At 33.1% G+C, this 22431-nt stretch overlaps 2 protein-coding genes across 2 annotated transcripts; one reads left to right on the top strand and one right to left on the bottom strand.

Annotated features, from left to right (window-relative positions):
- The first annotated feature begins 4370 nt into the window (after positions 1 to 4370).
- On the top strand, positions 4371 to 4998 carry LOC136272226 (uncharacterized). Its single transcript, XM_066073457.1, has one exon. It carries the CDS (start codon positions 4372 to 4374, stop codon positions 4996 to 4998), a length of 627 nt encoding a protein of 208 aa, XP_065929529.1. The 5' UTR covers position 4371.
- Positions 4999 to 6601: 1603 nt separating this feature from the next.
- Positions 6602 to 18679, bottom strand: LOC105336583 (micronuclear linker histone polyprotein). Its single transcript, XM_066073456.1, has 11 exons — positions 18055 to 18679; positions 16918 to 17073; positions 16684 to 16824; positions 13687 to 13848; positions 11974 to 12036; positions 11535 to 11597; positions 11282 to 11449; positions 10975 to 11042; positions 10390 to 10481; positions 7394 to 7503; positions 6602 to 7173 (listed from the first exon to the last, which is right to left on the bottom strand). Exons 1-11 carry the CDS (start codon positions 18181 to 18183, stop codon positions 6847 to 6849), a joined length of 1479 nt encoding a protein of 492 aa, XP_065929528.1. The 5' UTR covers positions 18184 to 18679; the 3' UTR covers positions 6602 to 6846.
- Between the last annotated feature and the right edge of the window lie 3752 nt (positions 18680 to 22431).

The raw sequence follows: 22431 nt of genomic DNA, 5'->3' as shown, positions 1-22431 counted from the left end.
TGGAGTGTTTACTTTTGGAATATCAAAGGCTAAACAGAGGACGAATATAAGTGAATGAATCGAGTCTCAACACCCAAGGCCACTGCATGCATCATCTCATGCATGATCATGAGCACGTTTTTGAAAAAGTAAGTGAAGTAATGAAAATATATTCGTTGAATGGCAGTTTAAACAGATTTTGGAATATAAAACGAAAGACGGTGATCTTTTATAATGAGTTTAACAGTTTAAGGCCGTCCCTATGACAATAGACCAATCCACACTTTACAAAAGTTATCTCCCTTGGCCGCCATCTTTGGGGAAAAACCCATATATTTCTCACAGTAGCCTTTGTTGTTTAGAGGATTGTAACTTCGTCATTTGACATTAGAAATCGGTTTCCTTTGTGAATTGTGATAGCCCCAAGTTGGGGCAAACTACACATGAAAGGAATAAATTAAATCCTAACGTTTGGGTTGACACCGCAAAGGGGAACAACTTTTGCAAAGTTGGGATTGGACTGAATCAAGCAAAAAGCTCGTTATTGACATCGTTGTGATGCATGAAAAAATAATTTGAATTCAAAATTTATTCAAACAATGCCAAATTTAGATAATTATCATTACATAGTGTATAAGTACATTTTATATGACTTATATTTTTATTACTTAAATAAAAAAAATCATGTTCTACTCACATAGTCAGAGTTAGTATTGCAAATTTGTAGCTATATACTGATATAGATTAATAGATGGAGTAAGTATGATATATGATAGGCTAACTTGTTTTTCCTAGAAACTGCCTTATATTTGAAAAAAAATGTGCTTATACGAAATGATTGAAATCCATTTATCTTCCAAATAGGTGTCTGCCCTGGTGACCGGGTTACAATCAGACCTAAAGAAAACTAACTTACTGATTTTATGATTAAATTATGCAAACAAAAAAGAGTGAAAACAGAATTTGTGTAAGACTACGTAGAAAAGCATATAAAGAACAGTGCTGAAGTCTGACCATTCCATCGTGGACATTATTGTGATATTCGGCTATTTGTGTGATATTGTTTATGTGTGAAATTAAATCTGAGAGCACATATAGGAGACTGTCATAAAAAAGATATCAAGAATGACTTAAAGATTGCCGTGATTAATTGTAATATGACCAGAGACCTTGCAAGGCTTAATTGAGAACTATATGGTTTGAACTTCGTTCAATGTGAACTTTTGTCCAAGTTCATCTGTGCATGCATGTTGTGATCAAACTGCATTCAAGTTTATCGATCTGCAGCAACAAATCATCACCGATTGGTTGAGTACTATTAGTCAAATTTCATTATGGTTTGTTCATCAATTTTGTGTTTATTTTTGAAATTTATAAAATGTGCAAAATTCAAAGTTAATAATTTTTACTTGTGTCCTTTATCTCAAAGAACTGAAACCACTTTCTACCAAATATGGCCTATTCACTGGGTGAAAAATGAAGTACATTTTATTACAAAAATCTACCACCCATTGACAACTCTGACACTTACCCTAATCGCATGTGTATTAACTTTTGGTCAAACCGGACATTAGACGTACATAACAAAAGTCGAACCTACACATGTTTGTAGTTTTCCCGGAAATTTCGGCTTTTTTCAACATTAGAGACAGTTTTTTTTCATACAGCGCATTCCTCGCTGATAAATATTTTAAGTGTAATTAAAAGAAAAGGACAAAAGAAAATTTTCCCAACGAAAAAAATTATCAGCGAGGAATGCACTGTCATCGAAATAATACCGTTTGACTTATCGCGGGAAGAGGAGAAATTGTCGTCTGTCAGCTTGTGATGAACTGATCAGCATGATGAGTGTTGATGTCTGCATATGAGATATCCTGATATCATTTCGCTATAACATCATGTGTAAGTATTTACAAAACTTTAGTTTAAACATCTTTTTCACTCTTGTATCTCTTTTTGTGAAGTTTTAAAACGCCAACTTTTTAATAACCGTGCAAAAAAGTAGGGGCCTATAGGCCTAGTTTATGAGAAAATGTCAAGGGTACTGCAACTGTTTGACGTTTCTGATGTACAGTAAGCATATAAAAAGAGTAAATGATAAAAAAAAATACGTGCTCATTAAAATCAAAGTGTTTTTTACTTTCATAGATAGAATGTGTACATCGTACACAGTTTGTTTACAATCGGAGAATTCGACTTGAAAGTCTATCATTGGGTGTTTAAGCAATACGTAGTTGAAACACGTAGAATAACACTACTTTGAGAACAGATAGGTAGTTTTGTTATTTTGAAAGGTGATTTAATATTATCAATAGTCATTGTTGTTAATTAGTTTTAGCTAGTTATTATAATAAATGTCGTACATAAAGAATTGAATGCACTATTCTAAATAGCTGCAAGGGGGGCAACTCTAACAAAGTTGCAGTGGTGGATCTTGGAATTTTTACACCTACATTAATTAGGAAATTGTATTTAATTTGTGCAAAATAATTAATAATTAATAGAGAAATTGTAACTTTGTGCTAATTCATTAATTTTTACCATATATTGGCACTTTATTTAAAAGAAAATTCACAAATCTACAAATCCAATGCTCTTAATAAAACTTTTATTTCCATTTTAAAATCATTTCTTCAAATTGCTATTTTTTCATCAAACATTGTTAAACAAAGTGATAAAGATTATTCTAATAAATTTTGAACCTGCTATTAAAAGTGTTTGCTACTCTTTATTATTATTATTAATTTTTTGATAAAATTTTTCAATTTAAATATCCTTGTATAATATTTGTGTGCATGTACAAATCTTGATATACATTACACATGTATAATGCTGAATCCCAAATTCTAAAACATGTCTTAAATGAATTATAATAAGGTAATTTATTTTCCTGGTATTCTTAGAAACTGATAGTCTTTAAATTGAAAATTCTAATGTTAACATAAGAATGAAGTTTCAGTAACATAAGAATGTGCAGCATTCCTAGTATTCCCTTCTTTTTTTTATGAAACTATTAACTGATAAATGCATCATAATGAGTCAGTCAAATGCCAATTACACTTTCCATTTAATCTATTTAAAGATACTAAATTCATTTAATAAACCTGACTCTAACTGAATTCATATAGTTATGTTACAATGAAACGTTAAATAACAAACTGTACTGTAAAATCTAATATGCCTTACTTCTTACACCATTTTTTTTTATAATATCAGTATCTTCATAACTGCAAATACTTAAAGCATCATGCTATGTGGTGGATCTTCGTGGCCCTTTTTGAAAATGAAAGATCTAGCAGATTACGACATTCATGATGTTTGATTTGATAAGAGTTAAAGGTATTTAATTAGTCTATGCATCTATTCAATAATATTTAGTACGGATATTGTATATACCGTACAACATACATGTGTATTGTTATTTAGACCCCTGCTCTGAATCGAAGGAGATAGGGAGTATACTTATGCTATTTTGCCCTTGTATGTCTGTGCATAACAGATTTTTGTCACATTTATCTTAACTATTATAGGTAATAACAAAAAAGAAGTCTTAGCCATATTAACTAAAAAGGGATTTATATATGTATGCATACATTAAATATAAATTTGGAAGGAGGAAAATTCAAAAATCGATAATGATATACATGTACATGTAGTCTTTGAATAATCTTATCAGTTTTTCAATTATTTTGCTACAGATGCCTGGTAAAAAATCCTACAAGTGCTTCCTTTGTCCTCGCATAATAGTAAGGACTGACAGATTTGCCATATCGAAAAGTCACATACTTGTTGTTAACAGAATATCAGGACGAACACCAAGTGATGGGGATTTTCTCTGCAACAAGTGTCGTCATGTGTGCAAGTCATATGTTAAGGGATCTGAGAAAGCAAAGAAAAAAGTGCAGGCATGTACTTCTTTTACAAGTACTCCTGAGCCATCTGTAACACCTGTTAGCCCACCTCCAGTGCAGCAGCCATTCCCTAGCTCAGCTAGAGGGCACTCCTCCTGTTGCATCTGCAAGAGGCCTGGACCAAAACTCATTGTTGTTCCTGTGGATATCAGACACCAGATATTTATATCCAAGGAAATCATTATTCCAGCTGGTGCCAGGTGTTGTCCAAACCATCTCCATGGAAATATTGGGGATCTTGAACCCACAGCTGATACAACAACAGTGAATAGATCAACCACCCAACTGATCAAGTTTTTAAGGTCAGAAATTCAGAGGCAAGAGAAGACAAGACTTGATTTTAACAGCGAAAAAACTCTCAGTGATGCAGAGTACCGTGATCTCATGGGAATTTCCAAGGACTCTTTCAAAGATCTTCTGCTCTTCGTGGAGGGAAAAGTTCGGCCTACTCAAACAAGATCTGTACGGACTAGTTTTCCTGATGAAATTAAGGGGAGGTGAATCAAACAGAGTACTTTCAACCCTTTTCAATGTATCTAAGTCCAGTATTCGAAGATGCATTAGTTCTGTACGCTCAGCCCTTTCTGGAAGATTTGTCCATGAAAACCTGGGTTTCCAGCACATCTCGCGTGCAGAGATTATACAGCACCATACAAGACAGTTAGCTCAAACTCTGTTCGAAACCAGCCCAGGCAATCAAGCAATTTTGGTAATGGACGGTACCTACATCTACATTAACAAGAGTGGAAACTTTCAGTTCCAAAGGCAATCATATAGTTTGCACAAGGGACGTCCTTTGGTTAAGCCATTGATAATTGTTTCAACGACTGGCTACTACTTATCAGTTATGGGCCCCTACCTTGCAAGGAACAATGACGCAAGTATCCTAAAGCACGTCATGAAGTCCAACATAGAGGACATTTGCAACTGGGTGGAAAAAGATGATATTTTCGTGGTTGATCGGGGGTTTCGAAACTCACTGGATTTTTTTGAAGAGCTTGTGATCCAAGCCCACATGCCTTCTTTTATGTCCAAAGGAGAGAAACAGATGACAACAGAGAGTGCCAATACCAGTCGTCTTGTTACAAAGGTGAGAAAGACTCAGTAGAGAGAGAGAGAGAGAGAGAGAGAGAGAGAGAGAGAGAGAGAGAGAGAGAGAGAGAGAGAGAGTATATGTACCAAGATCTGCATATGAAATAATATATCACATTTCTAAATGTAAGCATTGATTGAAATTGAATCCTCTATTTTTTTATAGATAAGGTGGCTTGTGGAATCCGCCAACTCCCGGATCAAGCAATGGAAATACCTTCAGCATGTATTGCCAACAAGTCAGATTCCATACATAGGGGATTTCATAAGGATTGTCTGTGCTATTTGCAATAGGTAAAAATAGAACTATGTAATTTATTTATACTAATGCTCTATACTATTTGATATTTTTACTATTTTAACACTTCTGTTTTTGTTGGTTACAGATACATGAAACCACTTTCTAACGGAAATGCTACTGAGGATGAGTCCCTTGGATGTAAGATGCTTTTTCTATCCAAGCAAGTCAACGCCTTACAACATGTGGAGGAACATCATCTAGATCGGCGCTCTGTGTGGTGGGAACCAGTAGATGATCTAAAAGGTATGTATGAATAATTATATATACCCTAGTTAACACAGAATTTTGCTTGTCCTGCTTCAAATGTTTGAACTGAATTTATTGAATAAATCAAAAGGATAAGACACAAGTTTTAAACAGGTTAGTCTTCTCCTAATGTTTGAAAACATTAACAGGTTATAGTATCTTATTACTTGATATATTTTTATTCATTTATGACAATAAAGATGTATAAATTATCAAATAATCATATTTTTTTGTATTGAGTGTTCATAATAACATTTTTTAATCCGAATCAAATGCTAATCTTTGATTTTATGTACAGTGGATTAGCCTAGCTAGCATATATTTTTCTCTGCATGTATTTATTTGACCTTAATTACTTTGATATATCTTTTATTAGGCTTTCCGTATCTTGATGAAGAGCAGCTTCGAAATCTCACTTGTGGGATATACCAGCTTCGACTCTCACCCAGTTATGCACAGGAACACTTGGAAGGCAACTGCCAGATGCATGTCCACAAAGAGGAGCCAGGTCTTGTCAGGGTACGGTTACAGAGTCGACATGTATCATCTCGATCATACCAGTTATGGATAAGATATGATGAAGCAAGTGTTACAGCATGGTACTGTAAATGCAGAGCCGGGGCAAGAGTTGTTGGGATGTGTTCCCACATTGCAGCCATTTTATGGTTTTTGGGAAATGCGAGGCACAGGATCTCAAGTGGATTTGGAGTTCGAAACTGGGGAGACTTTGTTGACGATGCAAACAACATTCCAACTCCAGTTGATGAAAGTGAGTCCCACTGCATGAAAATTTGTATTTACAAAGCAAGAAAAGTTATTGTAAAAGTCATATTTACATTGTCTTTAATTGCCTTTACTCCTATTTACTTAAAAAAGGAAAATATGGTAAATGTGATCTTTACTCATATTTACATACAAGTAAATGTTTGTAATGGCTCACTTTACAACATCTTTACAGATTGTGTAAAACTTACATTTACCGAAAGTAAATATTCCTTTACGACAGTAAAGTTCATCTTTAACAATGCCTTTGTAAGCATGTAATTACAAGTAAAATTATTGTTACTGAACATTAAAGGTTCTAAATATTAACCATTACAAAACTTTACTTCTAATCAATGCAAGTAAAGTTGATATTTACTTGAAACTAAAGGTATATATATTTACAAATTTTACTGGATTTTCATAATTTACTTAATATGTTTTTATAGCTTTATTCCGACTTTCAAAAAAATCAGACTAAACGTTGTGTGAAGAAATTATTTATTCATAGAAACAACAATAATATTTATCAATATATTCATAATTAAAAACACTTTAATCTTCATTTAAAACCCACGAATGAGTTGGGTCAACATTGGGTGGCTCTTGGTTTTTGACTGAGCCCCTTGTTCTTTTAGCCAACAGCCGCTTGCTGCGTGGAGGGCATGTCTCTAGAAACTTTTTGTCCAGGCTATCTTTAATTTTTCTCCATTCCTCACTCTCCCATGAATAAGGATGGGACAGGAAGCCATTGTCCACCTCTTCATCACTGCTCATGTATTTGTGGGCCTCTGGGAGCTGCAGAAACTGATGAACTTTGGTCTTCTTTTCCTTTGACCAACCAGACTTTTTTTCTATCATTACTTTTATTCTTTTTAATTTCTGAAATAAGAAAAAAACATATAATAAATTTCCTTTCAAAAAAGACTTAAAAGTATGTTTTGACAAAGTTAAGAAAAAAATTGTTTCCCCTGATGCAAATGACCCATTTTGAAAATAAGGGGTAATTTTCTTTTTTAGTAAAGATGGCCTTATAGATATCCTTTCAAAACATCGGAATAATAATAATCATTCTTTGGCACTAATATTTATCTGTTCTCACCTCTTTCTTTCTTTCGTATGTCGCCTGTCTCTTTTTGTGATTTTCTGTTTTATTCTTCTTCTGCCTGTTTTCTGCCTCTTTTTGGGAAGTGAAGTATCGTTTAATGGCAGCTAAAAATATCAAATTAAAATATAGTGAAGATTATAAATTTAAATCATTGTTGCAGGCTTCACCACTGTCTTAAATTCCTTACATAAATAAATAGAGTACACCTTATTACTTCCTAAAGAACTCTTCCTTCACTCATTACATTAGAAATATAATTCATTTTTAGCTCACCTGAACCGAATGTTCAAGTGAGCTTTTCTGATCACCCGTTGTCCGTCGTCCGTCCGTCCGTCCGTCCGTCCGTCCGTCCGTCTGTCTGTCCGTCCGTCTGTAAACTTTTCACATTTTCAACTTCTTCTCAAAAACCACTGGGCCAAATTTAACCAAATTTGGTACAAAGCATCCTTATGGAAAGGCGGTTATAAATTGTTAAAATAAAGGGTACAGCCCTTTTTAAAAATGGAGATAATTGCGAAACAGTAAGTTTAGAGTGCATGTCTTTAAAAATCTTTTTCTCAAGAACCACGGCACCAGAAATGCCAATATTTACACAAAAGCTTGTAAATATAGTCAAGATTCTAAATTGTAAAAATCGTGACCCTCGGACCAAAACTGGGGCCCCAGGCGGGGTTCAAAGTTTAACATAGAAATACATAGGAAAATGTTTAAAAAATCTTCTTCTCAAGAACCACTGCACCAGAAATGCCAATATTTACACAAAAGCTTTTATATATAGTGAAGATTCTAAATTGTAAAAATGATGACCCTCGGACCAAAACTGGGGCCCCAGGCGGGGTTCAAAGTTTAACATAGAACAACATATGGAAAATGTTTAAAAAATGTTCTTCTCAAGAACCACTGCACCAGAAATGCCAATATTTACACAAAAACTTGTATATATAGTGAAGATTTTAAATTGTAAAAATCGTGACCCTCGGACCAAAACTGGGGCCCCAGGCGGGGTTCAAAGTTTAACATAGAAATACATAGGACATTTTTTTAAAAATCTTCTTCTCAAGAACCACTGCACCAGAAATGCCAATATTTACACAAAAGCTTGTATACATAGTGAAGATTCTAAATTGTAAAAATCGTGACCCTCGGACCAAAACTGGGGCCCCAGGCGGGGTTCAAAGTTTAACATAGAAATACATAGGAAAATGTTTTAAAATCTTCTTCTCAAGAACCACTGCACCAGAAATGCCAATATTTACACAAAAGCTTGTATATATAGTGAAGATTTTAAATTGTAAAAATCGTGCCCCTCAGACCAAGACTGGGGCCCCAGGCGGGGTTCAAAGTTTAACATAGAAATACCTTAGGAAAATGTTTAAAAAATCTTCTTCTCAAGAACCACTGCACCAGAAATGCCAATATTTACACAAAAGCTTGTATGTATGATGAAGATTCTAAATTGTAGAAATCGTGACCCTCGGACCAAGACTGGGGCCCCAGGCAGGGTTCAAAGTTTAACATAGAACTACATATGAAAAATGTTTAAAAATTTTCTTCTCAAGAACCACTTCACCAAAAATGCCAATACATACACAAAAGGTTGTATACATAGTGAAGATTGTAGAAATCGTGACCCCCGAACAAAAAGTGGGGCCCCAGTAGGGGTTTAGATTTTAACATATGTAGGAAAATGTTTTAAAATCTTCTTCTCAAGAACTATAGTGCAACTGTTTGGGATATTACTATGCATACATGTACATCCTTAAATAATGTAGATTCAAAAAAGTGTAACTCCCGGACAATTGATGGGCACCAAGAGGGGTTCAAAATTTAAACATTTTAAAAAACATAAAGGAAAAGTTTAAAAATTTTCTTCTCAAGAACTACAATGTTATAGTTTGTGGAATTTCTATGCATGCATCTTTCGCTTATGTAGATTCCTAATTGGTAAAATCGTGACCCCCGGACCAATACTGGGGCCCCAAGATGGGGTCAAAATTTATTAAAGAAATATAAAGGTAACGTTAAAAAATCTTCTTCTCGAGAACTACAATGCTTTAATTTGTGAGATTACTATCATGCATACAACCTTGGACAATGAAGGTTCGACAGTTTTAAAATAGTGACCCCTGGACTAATACTAGAGACCCAAGATGGGTTTAAAGTTAAATGTAGAAGTACCGGTATTTATGGAAAATGTTTAAAAATCTTCTTTTCGAGAACTACAATGCATCAATTTGTCAGATAACTACGTCAGCACCCTCAAATAGTGTAGATTCGAAATTATAAAAGCCGTGATCTCAATCTAATACTGGGGCCCCAAGAGGTGTTCAAAGTTTAGCATAGAAATATAGAGGGAAAATGTTGAAAAATCTTTTTCTAGGGAACTATAATGCTTCAGCTTGTGAGATAACTAGGCAAGCATCCTTAAATAATGTAGATTCCAAATAATTAAAACTTTAGCACTGGACTAATACTGTGGCCCCAAGAGGGGTTCAAAGTTTAACATAGAAAGATATATTGAAAATGTTTTTAAAAAGTTTTTCTCGAGAACTATAATGCTACAGTTTCTGAAATTACTATGCAAGGATCCTCAAATTGTGTTAACTCTAATGTAGTGGAACCAAGAGTTATCTTTCTTATGTTCTGTACAGTCTGAGAGTTATTCCTCTTGAAGTGGAACTCTGCAATGTTCAGTTTTTCAGGTTGTGTACGTGCGGTCCCACCGCAGTGCTTCACATTTTCATTCCTATGTTACTATTTATGTTGTTCAAGCCAACCATAAACCTCGGACCATAACTGGGTCCCCAGAAAGGGGTTCAATGTTTAAAATAGAAAAAGCATATGCTATGAAATGTAATGTTACAAGGAACTGCTGTTCAGGTGAGCGATGTGGCCCATGGGCCTCTTGTACTATATGATATGACATATGAAAGAAATGAAGCTGTATACATAAAATCTTTAAAAAGTTCATTTGAATTTTTTTTTTTTACCATTTATCACTTCAATTTTCTCCTCGGGAGCTATGCCCTGAACCCTTTTTTTGATGAAGTCTGTCAACTCCAAATTCTCTTCATCCATGAATCTACAAACATTAAAATCTATTAATTAAAAATGCTCTGCACAAGTTGATTAATTATTGTTGTGGTTTATACCAATTTATCATAGGCGTGTCGGATCGGGGGTTGGGGTTTGGGGGTTTCCTAAATTTACATTAAAAAGATTGAAATATTAATATAGTGATATTGAAAATAGAGTCATAGGTATACTACGGATTAGGATTAGGAATTTCATGATTTGGGGGTAAACATTTCGGTAGGTACTTTCAACCCCCCCCCCCCCCCCCTATTTTGGATTTCCATGATTTGGGGAATTTTTTTTCTTTTTTTGCTTGTCAAGATTTCCGATGATTAGACTAGCCCCCCCCCCCCCTTTCAATTTGCTTCAGACGCCTCTGTTTATCTTGCATGCAATTCAATTAAAGTTTATGTTAATGAACATAAATCTGCAAAGTATATGTATGTACTTTATACGAGTTCAAAAAATTCTTCAAACAGACAAAATAAATGTTTGGGTACCTTTTGCTGCAATTCCAGCTGAGATTGTTGCTCTGTTGATCATTTAAAAATGCGTCCTTCACAGCACTCTGGAAAGAAAATACCAGTTATTAATTAAGATGGTAAATAAATAATTTTTTTTGTTGAAAATAATGATAGTAATTGAAATGTTACGAACATATTCCTTTATATATATGTGTGTACGTGTGTGAAGAGGATAAACATAAATTAAATTTTAAAGGTATTCTATACCATTAAAAGCTATCAACTGCAGCATACACCATTATTTTTGCTTCAGCAATATCCCGAGTAAAGCATATTAACTTACTCGTATTCTGTTTGGAACTTGAATAGGTTCATTGGTTTCCAGTTTTCTTTTTTCCATTTCTCCTTTAATTTCTTTCACATCTTTCTTGACAGTGTTCAGCTGTTGAATTATCTCATTCTGATTTGCCAATATTTGTTGAATTTGTGTTTTCAACACACTTCCACTTCCTGTAGTAAAATATTGTTAAAAAAAAATATCAAATACTCCATATAAAGAGTAAATATATTCATTACGTATGAATATGTACAGGTGAATTAATGGGAGTTCTTACAGCTGACACACTTGCTGGCTGATTCCTTGAAAATGTTCCTGGTGTCTTAACAACAAAATTAAAAATAAACTTTAAGTTTAATGATTTTGAAATTAAACAAATAAACCAATACATTATTCATGGACGTATATCTACATGTTAATATACTGTAGAAGCAGAAATATTCGTTGAGGATTTAAATTTTGTTATTTTTGTTGGCAGTAATATTGAACAAAATTAAATTCGTGACGAATTTTTAACCCAAGTATTTTTAATAAATACAGAGTTGATATGCTAATGCAATACATTTTAGGGATTACAATATGACAAAATTAATTGCCAACAAAATTGTTTTGGTTAAAAAACAATGAAATTTAAACCCAACAAAGATATGTGCATCAACAGTAAGTTATTGATTCAAGGGCAAGAAAAGAGTTCTTACTTTATTCTTTTCCTTTGATTTTTGACTTGCTTTTGGTGTTTGTCCATCTTCTGGAGTCTTCTTCTATCAATAAAAGTTACAATGTATTACATTTAGAAGACAAGAGGCCCATGGGCCACATTGCTCACCTGAACAGCAGTTCCTTGTAACATTACATTTCTTGAGAAGAAAATTTTTAAACATTTTTCATATGTAGTTCTATGTTAAACTTTAAACCCCGCCTGGGGCCCCAGTTTTGGTCCAAGGGTCACTATTTTTACAATTTAGAATCTTCACTATATATAAAAGCCTTTGTGTAAATATTGGCATTTCTGGTGCAATGGTTCTTGAGAAAAAGATTTTTTAAACATTTTCCTATGTATTTCTATGTTAAACTTTGAACCCCGCCTGGGGCCCCAGTTTTGGTCTGAGGGTCACGATTTTTACAATTTAGAATCTTCATTATACATACAAGCTTTTGTGTAAATATTGGCATTTCTAGTGCAGTGGTTCTTGAGAAGAAGATTTTTTAAACATTTTCTTAAGGTATTTCTATGCTAAACTTTGAACCCCGCATAGGGCCCCAGTTTTGGTCCGAGGGTCACGATTTTTACAATTTAGAATCTTCACTATATATACACGCTTTTGTGTAAATATTGGCATTTCTGGTGCAGTGGTTCTTGAGAAGAAGATTTTTTAAACATTTTCTTATGTATTTCTATGTTAAACTTTGAACCCCGCATGGGGCCCCAGTTCTGGTCCGAGGGTCACGATTTTTACAATTTAGAATCTTCACTATGTATACAAGCTTTTGTGTAAATATTGGCATTTCTGGTGCAGTGGTTCTTGAAAAGAAGATTTTTTAAACATTTTCCTATGTATTTCTAAGGTAAAATTTGAACCCCGCCTGGGGCCCCAGTTTTGGTCAGAGGGTCACGATTTTTACAATTTACAATCTTCACTATATATACAAGTTTTTGTGTAAATATTGGCATTTCTGGTGCAGTGGTTCTTGAGAAGAAGATTTTTTAAACATTTTCCTATGTATTTCTATGTTAAACTTTGAACCCCGCCTGGGGCCCCAGTTTTGGTCTGAGGGTCACGATTTTTACAATTTAGAATCTTCACTATGTATACAAGCTTTTGTGTAAATATTGGCATTTCTGGTGCAGTGGTTCTTGAGAAGAAGATTTTTTAAACATTTTCCTATGTATTTCTATGTTAAACTTTGAACCCCGCATGGGGCCCCAGTTTTGGTCTGAGGGTCACGATTTTTACAATTTAGAATCTTCACTATATATCAAAGCTTTTGTGTAAATATTGGCATTTCTGGTGCAGTGGTTCTTGAGAAGAAGATTTTTAAAAACATGCACCCTATACTTACTGTTTCGCAATTATCTCCCTTTTGAAGAGGGCTGTGCCCTTTATTTTAACAATTTATAACCCCCTTTCCATAAGGATGCTTTGTACCAAATTTGGTTAAATTTGGCCTAGTGGTTTTTAAGAAGAAGTTGAAAATGTGAAAAGTTTACAGACGGACGGACAGACAGACGGACGGACGGACGGACGGACGGACGGACGACGGACAACGGGTGATCAGAAAAGCTCACTTGAACCTTCGGCTCAGGTGAGCTAAAAACCAATTTTTGAACCATCCTTTATAAATATAGTTTTATTATTGATTTATATATAAATCATGTTAAACCTACAGGTTTCCATAAAACTATATCTAACCTTGGTAGAGTGGGGCCTTTGGAGGTGGAAAGAGTCCTCTGTATCCCCAGACTCCGATGATGACAATTCTTGAAAACTTGCATTTGCAGTAGGAGATGCAGCTTCTCTGACAGATTTCCTTGGCGATCTTCTAATTTCAACACGTGGAGTAAAACTCTTTTTCTAGAAAAATTCAACGGAAAAGAGACTGAAATGACTCACTATATTGGGCCAAAAGAAAACTTTTGTTTTTTAGGACCACAAACAACTCAGATCAATAAAACATTTTCATCGTAATAATTTATTTTATTTTCCGACATTTATGATAATCCAAATCTGCCGAAATGTCATGGAAAACATGCGAGCATTGTAGAGCTGAGTAACCCTTTATGCCTCTCAATGCGATTAAAATATTTTCTGTTTACATATTGCTCATTATCATAGAAGCACATGCACTTTTGTATGCTTATGGTACTACAGTAAACTAACAATCAATCGACTGAGATTTTAATAAAATGTGCTTCAAATAAGTCAAAAAGTAAATAATAAGTTTATCCCAACAAAAAAAGCTAATTTTGTTAATTATCACTCTAAAATCAAAAAATTGAACTACGGTAATAAAAATGCTATAATGAACCCTTTGATATATTGTCTGCAAACTTTTTTAAAACTAAAGATTCATTAATGAAAAACATGTATTTATGTTGAGAGCATAACTATAACTGTATAAAAAGATTAATCGGCTAATGTAAAAGAAAGCAAGCTATGATCATTGCTACTCCTAATGATCTGTTCAAATTTTAAAATCATTGCTCATTTAATTTCTGAAGGAAACTCGTGGATTAAGACTGTCCAAAAATAAACGCACAAGGATAATTAAGGTCTTCCGTTTCCAACGGAAGACCTTATAGTGATTGTAATGTTTCTTTTTATTATTATTATTCTTATTTTTTTCCCCGATTTTCTCAGAGATGACTGGATATATTTCCTTGAAATTTTCAGGAATAGTAGGAAATGGTAAACACTAGGGACGTTTTTTTCATTTTTTCAAAAATCATTTCCGGTCGTCCGTTTCCTGTCCCACAACAAAAAAGCTTGTCACCTCAAGATCTCAAGAATGGTAAAGACTTGAACAACGAAACTTTGTACGATAATAGACCTGTGTATGTAAATGTGTTTAAACTATTTTGTTTTGTTCGTCGTTACTTCCGGTCGTCACCGGAAGCACTTCAAAAATAGTCATTTCACGTAATAAATTTTTTTTCCACAAATTAAATATATAAGTATAAATCTACACATACGTTATCTATGCAATTTTAAATCAACAAAAAAATTCTACTTCCGGTGAGATATCTCAATCATCTCAGGTAGCTGTTTTAAAACACATTTTGTACCCGCGAGATCTCAGAAACTATAAGTGATCAAGGCCCGAAACTTTCATGGATGATAGACATTTGATGGAAGATGTGTTTAACCGGTTTTGTTTTGTCTTCCGTCACTTCCGGTCCACACAGGAAGAGTTCAAACAAATCGAGCTGTTTATCAGTTAAACTTTTTGTCTTTGATATTTGTAGTGTGCTCGATGAACAATAAAATGAAAAGGGCAAGTATACAAAAAATAACTAATAAAATTTACATTAAGCACTTCCGTTTGTCCGTTTTCTGTCCCGAAACAAAAAACCTTGATTCCTAGAGATCTCAAAAACGGTGACAACTTGAACAATAAAACTTTGTGGGATGATAGACGTATGTATGTACATGTGTTTACAATATTCTGTTTTGTTCGGCGTAACTTCCGGTCGTCACCGGAAGCTCTTCAAAAATAACTATTTTTTACGACTTAAATTCTTTTGCCATAGAATAGATATATAAGTATAAATCTATACATAGGTTAACAATGCAATGTTATATCAACAAAAAAATTCTACCTCCGGTGAGATATCTCAAATATCTCAGGTAGCTTTTTTGAAACTCATTTTGTACAAACAAGTTCTCAGAAACTATAAGTGATCAAAGCACAAAACGTTCATGAATGATAGACATTATATTGAAGATATGTTTAACCGGTTTCATTTTGTCTTCCTTCACTTCCGGTCCACACAAGAGGAGTTCAAACAAATCGAACTTTTTATTAGTTTAACTGTTTTTCATTGATATTTGTAGTGACTTCGATGAACAATAATGTACAAAAGACAAGTATACAAGAAATATTTAATACAATTTACATTGAACGCTTCCGTTGGTCCGTTTCCTGTCCTGAGACAAAAAACCTTATTTCGACGAGATCTCATAAATGATGTCGACCTGAACAATCAAACTTTGTGGGATGATAGACCTATATATGTACATTTTTTTTTTAACTTTTTTATTTTGTTCGGCGTAACTTCCGGTTGTCACCGGAAGCACTACAAATAATATGTTTTTTCTTTATTTATTTCTTTTACATGGAATGAATATATCAGTACACACTCTTAGATGTGTCATCTTTATAATGTTAAATTTTCAAATAACTGTTCCTTCCGGTGAGATATCTCAAATATCTCTGTGTAGCTTTCCCTTTTACAAATTTGATGCCCGCAAAATTGTTGTCACTGTAAGTGAATGAAACACAAAGCTTTCATGAATGATAGACATTTGATTGATGATATGTTTAGCGGGTTTTATTTTGTCAACTGCCACTTCCAGTTTTCACCGGAAGGATTCAAATAAATCATATTTTTAACAACCAAACTTTATAACCTGTTTTGTTTAGTTCGGCATTACTTCCGGTCGTCACAGAGAGTACTTCAAAAACTGATTTTTTTTTCAATCTTGTTGTTTTACATGGAAGTAACGTCTGGATATATCATTTACAATATTTATCATATTAACTATTTTCTCTATGTAAGAGAAGCAATGTCTACGGTTAAATTGATTCATGTATATCAAAACGGAAGACCTTTTTGTTGCTTTTGCAACAAGAGTCTAGTTAAACTTACAATTGATAAGAAAATATCATGCAGTTAGTTATAAATATACCTTCCGAGTTTGAAATGTTGATCTCCTTAAAAGGCTATCTGAATCCTCATGATCAGACTCTGTTGATATCAGCTGTCGAAAAGATTTTTTCTGCATTTTTCTTAATAACCTATCTTCAGATTGCACTTTATGTCCAGCTTTCTAAAATAGGTAAATAATTTTTTTTAAAATCAGAGAATTAGCATGTCCTGAAACTAGAACAGTTCAACTAATGAAATGTCATGCTTGTCTTACCTTTTGTCTTTGCTCAGGCTTTTGTACTTCTGTATTGTCATTTGAATCTCCAGACTCTGATGAAGATAGCTGTCTTTTTTGAGTATTTACATTTTTCACAGTTTTTCTGGGAGATCGTCTAAGAGTGCAAACATTTTTCTCCCCATTCTGAGTTCCCTAAAAAAATTCATTTCGTTTTAAAATGTTTCAACTAATAGCATGTAAAGTTTAGAGATATGATTGGCATGGGGAAAAAGATAAAATCATCTTAGTTGGGGATTTGTACTGAGCTCAAAGATGACCCTCAGGGCTCTTGCCTATCAAATCCAGACTTTTTGTTTCTGTAGAAAAAATTATATACCTAATAGAATCATTTACATAAACTGGCCGCACACCAGTAGAGAGTTTTTAAGCTAATGTTGATAACCTGATATCCCTGTTTTCAATGAAGTATATTCCTTCAGGGTCCTCCACACACCTCGGATAAGTTCTGCATGCAAGCAGATTCTTCTAAATTACATTACTTAAAGATATGGATTTTTAGCAAAATTCAAGTTTTGTAGAAAATCAACTTTTTAAATTTTAATGCTATTTATGAAAATAAAAGTCCCTGCAGTATTTGAACCTGCATGCAGGTTAGTAGATCGAAGCAACACCCACTGCACCGCAGAGATGGACAACAAATTTTGGCAATATAAACTGATTTACAAAGCGCTAAAATCGCCATGTTGTGATGTTCTGTCGTAAACTAAAAGAGTAGAAGTCATGGGATGTTAAGGATCCTTATGAAAGAAATTTGCCTAATTATAGACCAGTTTCCTTTGTTAAACTATTAAAAGTTAAAATTCTCAGAAGATGTGTTACCCCCCCCCCCCCCCCGCCGGGGGAAAACTTCTGAATTCACATAAAGTTAAAGGTATGAGTAAGTGCCTTTGCCCTTCCCCACCATGGGCAAACAAAATAATCTCCCGGAACCACCTCCCCCTCCGCCCTATGTGATTTTTTTTTCAATTAGTTAACTGTTATAATGATAATTCAGACAAAGTTGGTTTTAACACTAACGTCACTATTAGAACAGTCAAGAGACTGTTGATGTTCAGAACAGAATTTTTAACGTTTGAAACAAAAAAGAAAAACAAAACAAAAACAAAATCTTACCTTTGGAGTTCCAGATAACAGGGATGCAGAATCTTCACCGGAAAAGTAAAGATGCAGACTTTCATCTTCAATTTCTGGGGCGTCAGAGTCTCGATCCATCTTTACTTTGTGTTTGGTCAAGCCGCACATCCAAACTCCTTTTTAAACTCTCGGAGAAACTGACCGCGTAAAGTGCATGCTGAGAGGGATGATTCTATTGGCTATTTTTTTCATCAGCAACTGATATGACAGATCGTACCAAGTTTTGTACTTTACTTATTGCACATTTCATGAATAGCTTATGAAAGGAAATAGATCATCGTTTAGTAAATTATTCAAAATGCCATATCTTAAAAGTCTGCGGAATAGCTAGGCCTATTCGTAAAAATTCACGATTGTACACTTTCTGATCAACATCAAATACGCTATTGATAAAGTTAATGATGCTGACCATGCTGACGTAGTTGTAATATGAGACGCACCACGCCATTTCGATCAACTGGTCAAGAACAAAGGAAATCCAAGTTTATGTAAGTATTTTTTAAAGTAAAGTTGTTAGAAATGTGTGCACATGCATGAAAATCGAATATTCTTTTAGACATAACGTGCGAGTACCCATTATTGCCGAGTACCCATGATTGCCGATTGTAATTTTTGAAGGATCTGTATGCTGTTATATATGCAAATATTGAAACTTTTGTAGTGTGCAACACATGTAGATCAACTGACAGTGTAAATTTTTTTGGAAATCTTGTTGGAACTAAGAAAGGTAGAAGCAATCGTTCCTCAATGATCACTGCCCATGGGGTAGGTGAAAATGGACATATTTCATCATTTGAGAATATGAATCTCAAACCTAGACCGGGACAAGTTGAGAAAATAATTCTACATAATGTTCTCATTGAGGGAGTATCACATGTTCATTGTCTTGCAAGGGTTAAATGGTTTTCACCTGTTAATGAATCTTTACAAAATTATTATGGTAAACCTATTGAAATTTGAAAAGCAGATGTATATGAGGATGAGGGACCTGCTAGCTTCATTCCAATTCAGAGAATAAAATCCAAATTCGTTCATGCATATCAGAATTTTCAAGGTGTTAACGGAATTGTTGTTATACCAAGAGAGAGATTTTTATTTTGAATTGTATTGGAATGCAGGCTCAAGCATGTTTTAATACTGTTTTAGTTTTCTTTTCCCACTACAAATCATATTTATTTTATTATGGTTATAAGTGTTATAGAGTTGTATAACAATTAACGCTACAAATTATTGTATATAATTTTGAAATACTTTCATTTGTACAATGGATTTTGAATATGAAGTTCAGTTTGTGAAGTTTTCTATATGCTATATTTTATTAACTTGTAGTTTTTTTTGGTTTAACATGCTTGTTTGTGTTTGTCAGAAAGATATATATGCTTCATGCTGGTGTTTTTGTTTTTTTTATGTAGATTGAAGATGTCTATTTTTTGTCTGACAACTAGATTTGTACACAAATATCAAATTTATTTGCCTATTGTTTATAATATCCATTGAAATTTTGTTGTATAGATATAGTATAGAATCAGAGGTTGTGCACATACAATATTTTGTGAAGCTTTACACATTGTAACAGGTTCATAGTCACCTCATTTTTAAATGCATAACAAAAACTTGTGAAGTCGAGCACATGCAATTTTGTGTGAAGCTGGACACATAGGTAAACACTTATCTCATCATCATTCTACACGACAAAAACTTGTGAAGTCAAGCACATGCAGTTCTGTGTGAAGCTGGACACATAGGTAAACACTCATCTCATCATCATTCTACACGACAACAACTTGTGAAGTCGAGCACATGCAGTTTTGTGTGAAGCTGGACACATAGGGAAACACTTATCTCATCATCATTCTACACGACAAAAACTTATGAAGTTGAGCACATGCAGTATTGATATATAAAGCCATATCATGCGCAAAAATGCACACTCACTTGCACAAGGTGCATACTCTACATTTTTATAGTGTTTCATTTATTATGCATCATGACTTGTTATTAGATGTAGAATTTTTTATAAAACACATTAAGTTTCAATGCTTCACGTTAATATTTTAAAATAAATATATCCGTTGTTTTTTATTTTGATATGAACTATTATATTATGCAAATTTTGTCAATAAAAATATAAAAATTGCACAGAATAACTTTTAATTTGCTTCTGTTTATTAAAAACTTTCATTGTTAATGATAATTGATTGTTGTTAAAGTTAATTTACACATACAATAGCATTACATGATTAGTAATAGGATTGATAATTTGAATAAGAGCTTATAAGGAATAAGTAAGGTTCAAAAATAAGTATGAAAAAGGTCATACTCGGTATAAGACCTTTATGAAATTAAGTCTATGTAAAGAATATTAAATATGACCTTTACATCTTTATAGAAAGGTAACATTTATGAACCTTTATGAGAAAGGTCATACTCAGGATAAGACCTTTAAGAATTTAAGTCTATGTAAAGAATATTAAATGTGACCTTTACATCTTTACCATCATATAAAGGTAACCTTTATACATTTAAGTTTTTGTAAAGATTGTTAAATATGACCTTTACATCTTTACTATCCAGTAAAGATAACCTTTATATATTTAAGATTTTGTAAAGATTATTAAATATGACTTTCCATCTTTACTGTGTGTAAATTTAAAGTAAAGGTAACCTTGCTTTTTATTAAACATTTATGTTCATTTACTTAAGCTGTAAAGTTTTGTAAATGTATTTTTTCATGCAGTGTCCTCTGAGGGAGAACTTAGCGGGACGGAAGAATGACATTTAACTGTAAACATTGTTAGATTAAATATTAATTGTATATCAACTGCTTATCCTCAGATCCTAAAATCCATGCAATAATAAAAATAATATTCAAAACAGTTTCCATGCAGATCAATAGAATTTTAAAGATAATTCATTTATATAACTTTTCATTATTTTCTAACTGTAGTTATTAATGCACTACACACCCAAATGATATTTTTTCAAAAGTTTCGATTGCTAATTTTTTTCTATTATTCATAATGAAATTATTTGTATGTGCACAAGTTTAGATTGCTTATTTTTTTCTATTATCCATAATTAAATCATTTGTATGTGCATAAACCTATACAGTATCTTTAAAAAAGAACTGAAGGATCTCTGATCATGCATGCATGTAACAATATGTTGGATAAATGGTGTTAAAATTGTTGTGAATATTTGAAACTTATTTGAGTGTAATGCATTTTGTATGAATAAGTTTATGTTGTCATGGAAACTTATTTGTGTGTGTGTATTTTAATCTCTTGAACTACATTTATTTATTGATCATATTTCATTTGTTGATACAATACTTTTTGTTGTCATGGAAACTATTTTTTTTTTTTTTTTACAAATTAAATATATACATAAATGATGTACATGTAATGATGTAAAAACATTTTAAAAACAATACTCTGTTTGAAAATATTTCATATTTAACTTGATTTTGATAAAGGCGAAAAAAACTACTCAATCAATCTTGCTTTTCCAGAAGGTGGAGATTTTGTACTATCTGGTTGCCATAGAAACTCTTTTTATACATGCACACAAATGTGTTATATTTTTTTCTCAGAATGTTATTGTTATTGTTGATTAAGTTATCAAGTTGTTACAGTATTAAAATATTTATCAGTTTTATCTTTGATTACAAGTGTTGTGTCAATCATTATGTCAATGCTTAATTTTGCACTAAGTTGGCCCATCTGACACCTAAAATCTAAGCCCACTGTACAAACCCCTAGTGACCCAAAACTCATTATACTTTCTCAATTATGAAAGTAGACTACCTTAACAACATTTATAGAAAATTTCATTAAAATCTGAGAATGGGCCATTTTTGGGTGTTCGTGGCTCAAGTCCTTTTGCTGCAACTGTTTAAGTTAAACATCTTTGTTAATCACCAGTGGAAGTTATTTGTAAATTGATTAAAAAGCATAGTACATGTATGAGTAGCTCATTATTAAATAATTATAAGTGTTTATTAATTGTTTTTATGTTGTAATATGTTAAAGTTGCTATGTTTATCTGTAAGCTTGCGGTAACTGTTTGTCGCAAATTTGCAGCAAACTCTCTGCAAATTTGACGATTGTTTCCTTTCAAGTGTATATAAAAATGTGAAATACGATTTTTCTGTCCATTATTTTTTTTCAGTAAAGCTTTAAATTGCAATTATTACCAACACAATCTCTATATACTGTAGCTTTTTTAACGAACTTTCTTATCTGGAAAATTAATTGCAATGCTTATGATTGCTTGAAGTAATTACTGTTTTCTCTCAAGTGCACATTTGTTGTAAATCCAAGCTATTCAAATTAGCAACCTTGTACACATAACATT

This window comes from Magallana gigas, chromosome 10 (genome assembly GCF_963853765.1).
Source record: "Magallana gigas chromosome 10, xbMagGiga1.1, whole genome shotgun sequence".
Lineage (NCBI taxonomy): Eukaryota > Metazoa > Mollusca > Bivalvia > Ostreida > Ostreidae > Magallana > Magallana gigas.
Note: the sequence above shows the minus strand (reverse complement) of the source record. Positions and strands in the feature narration are given on the sequence as shown.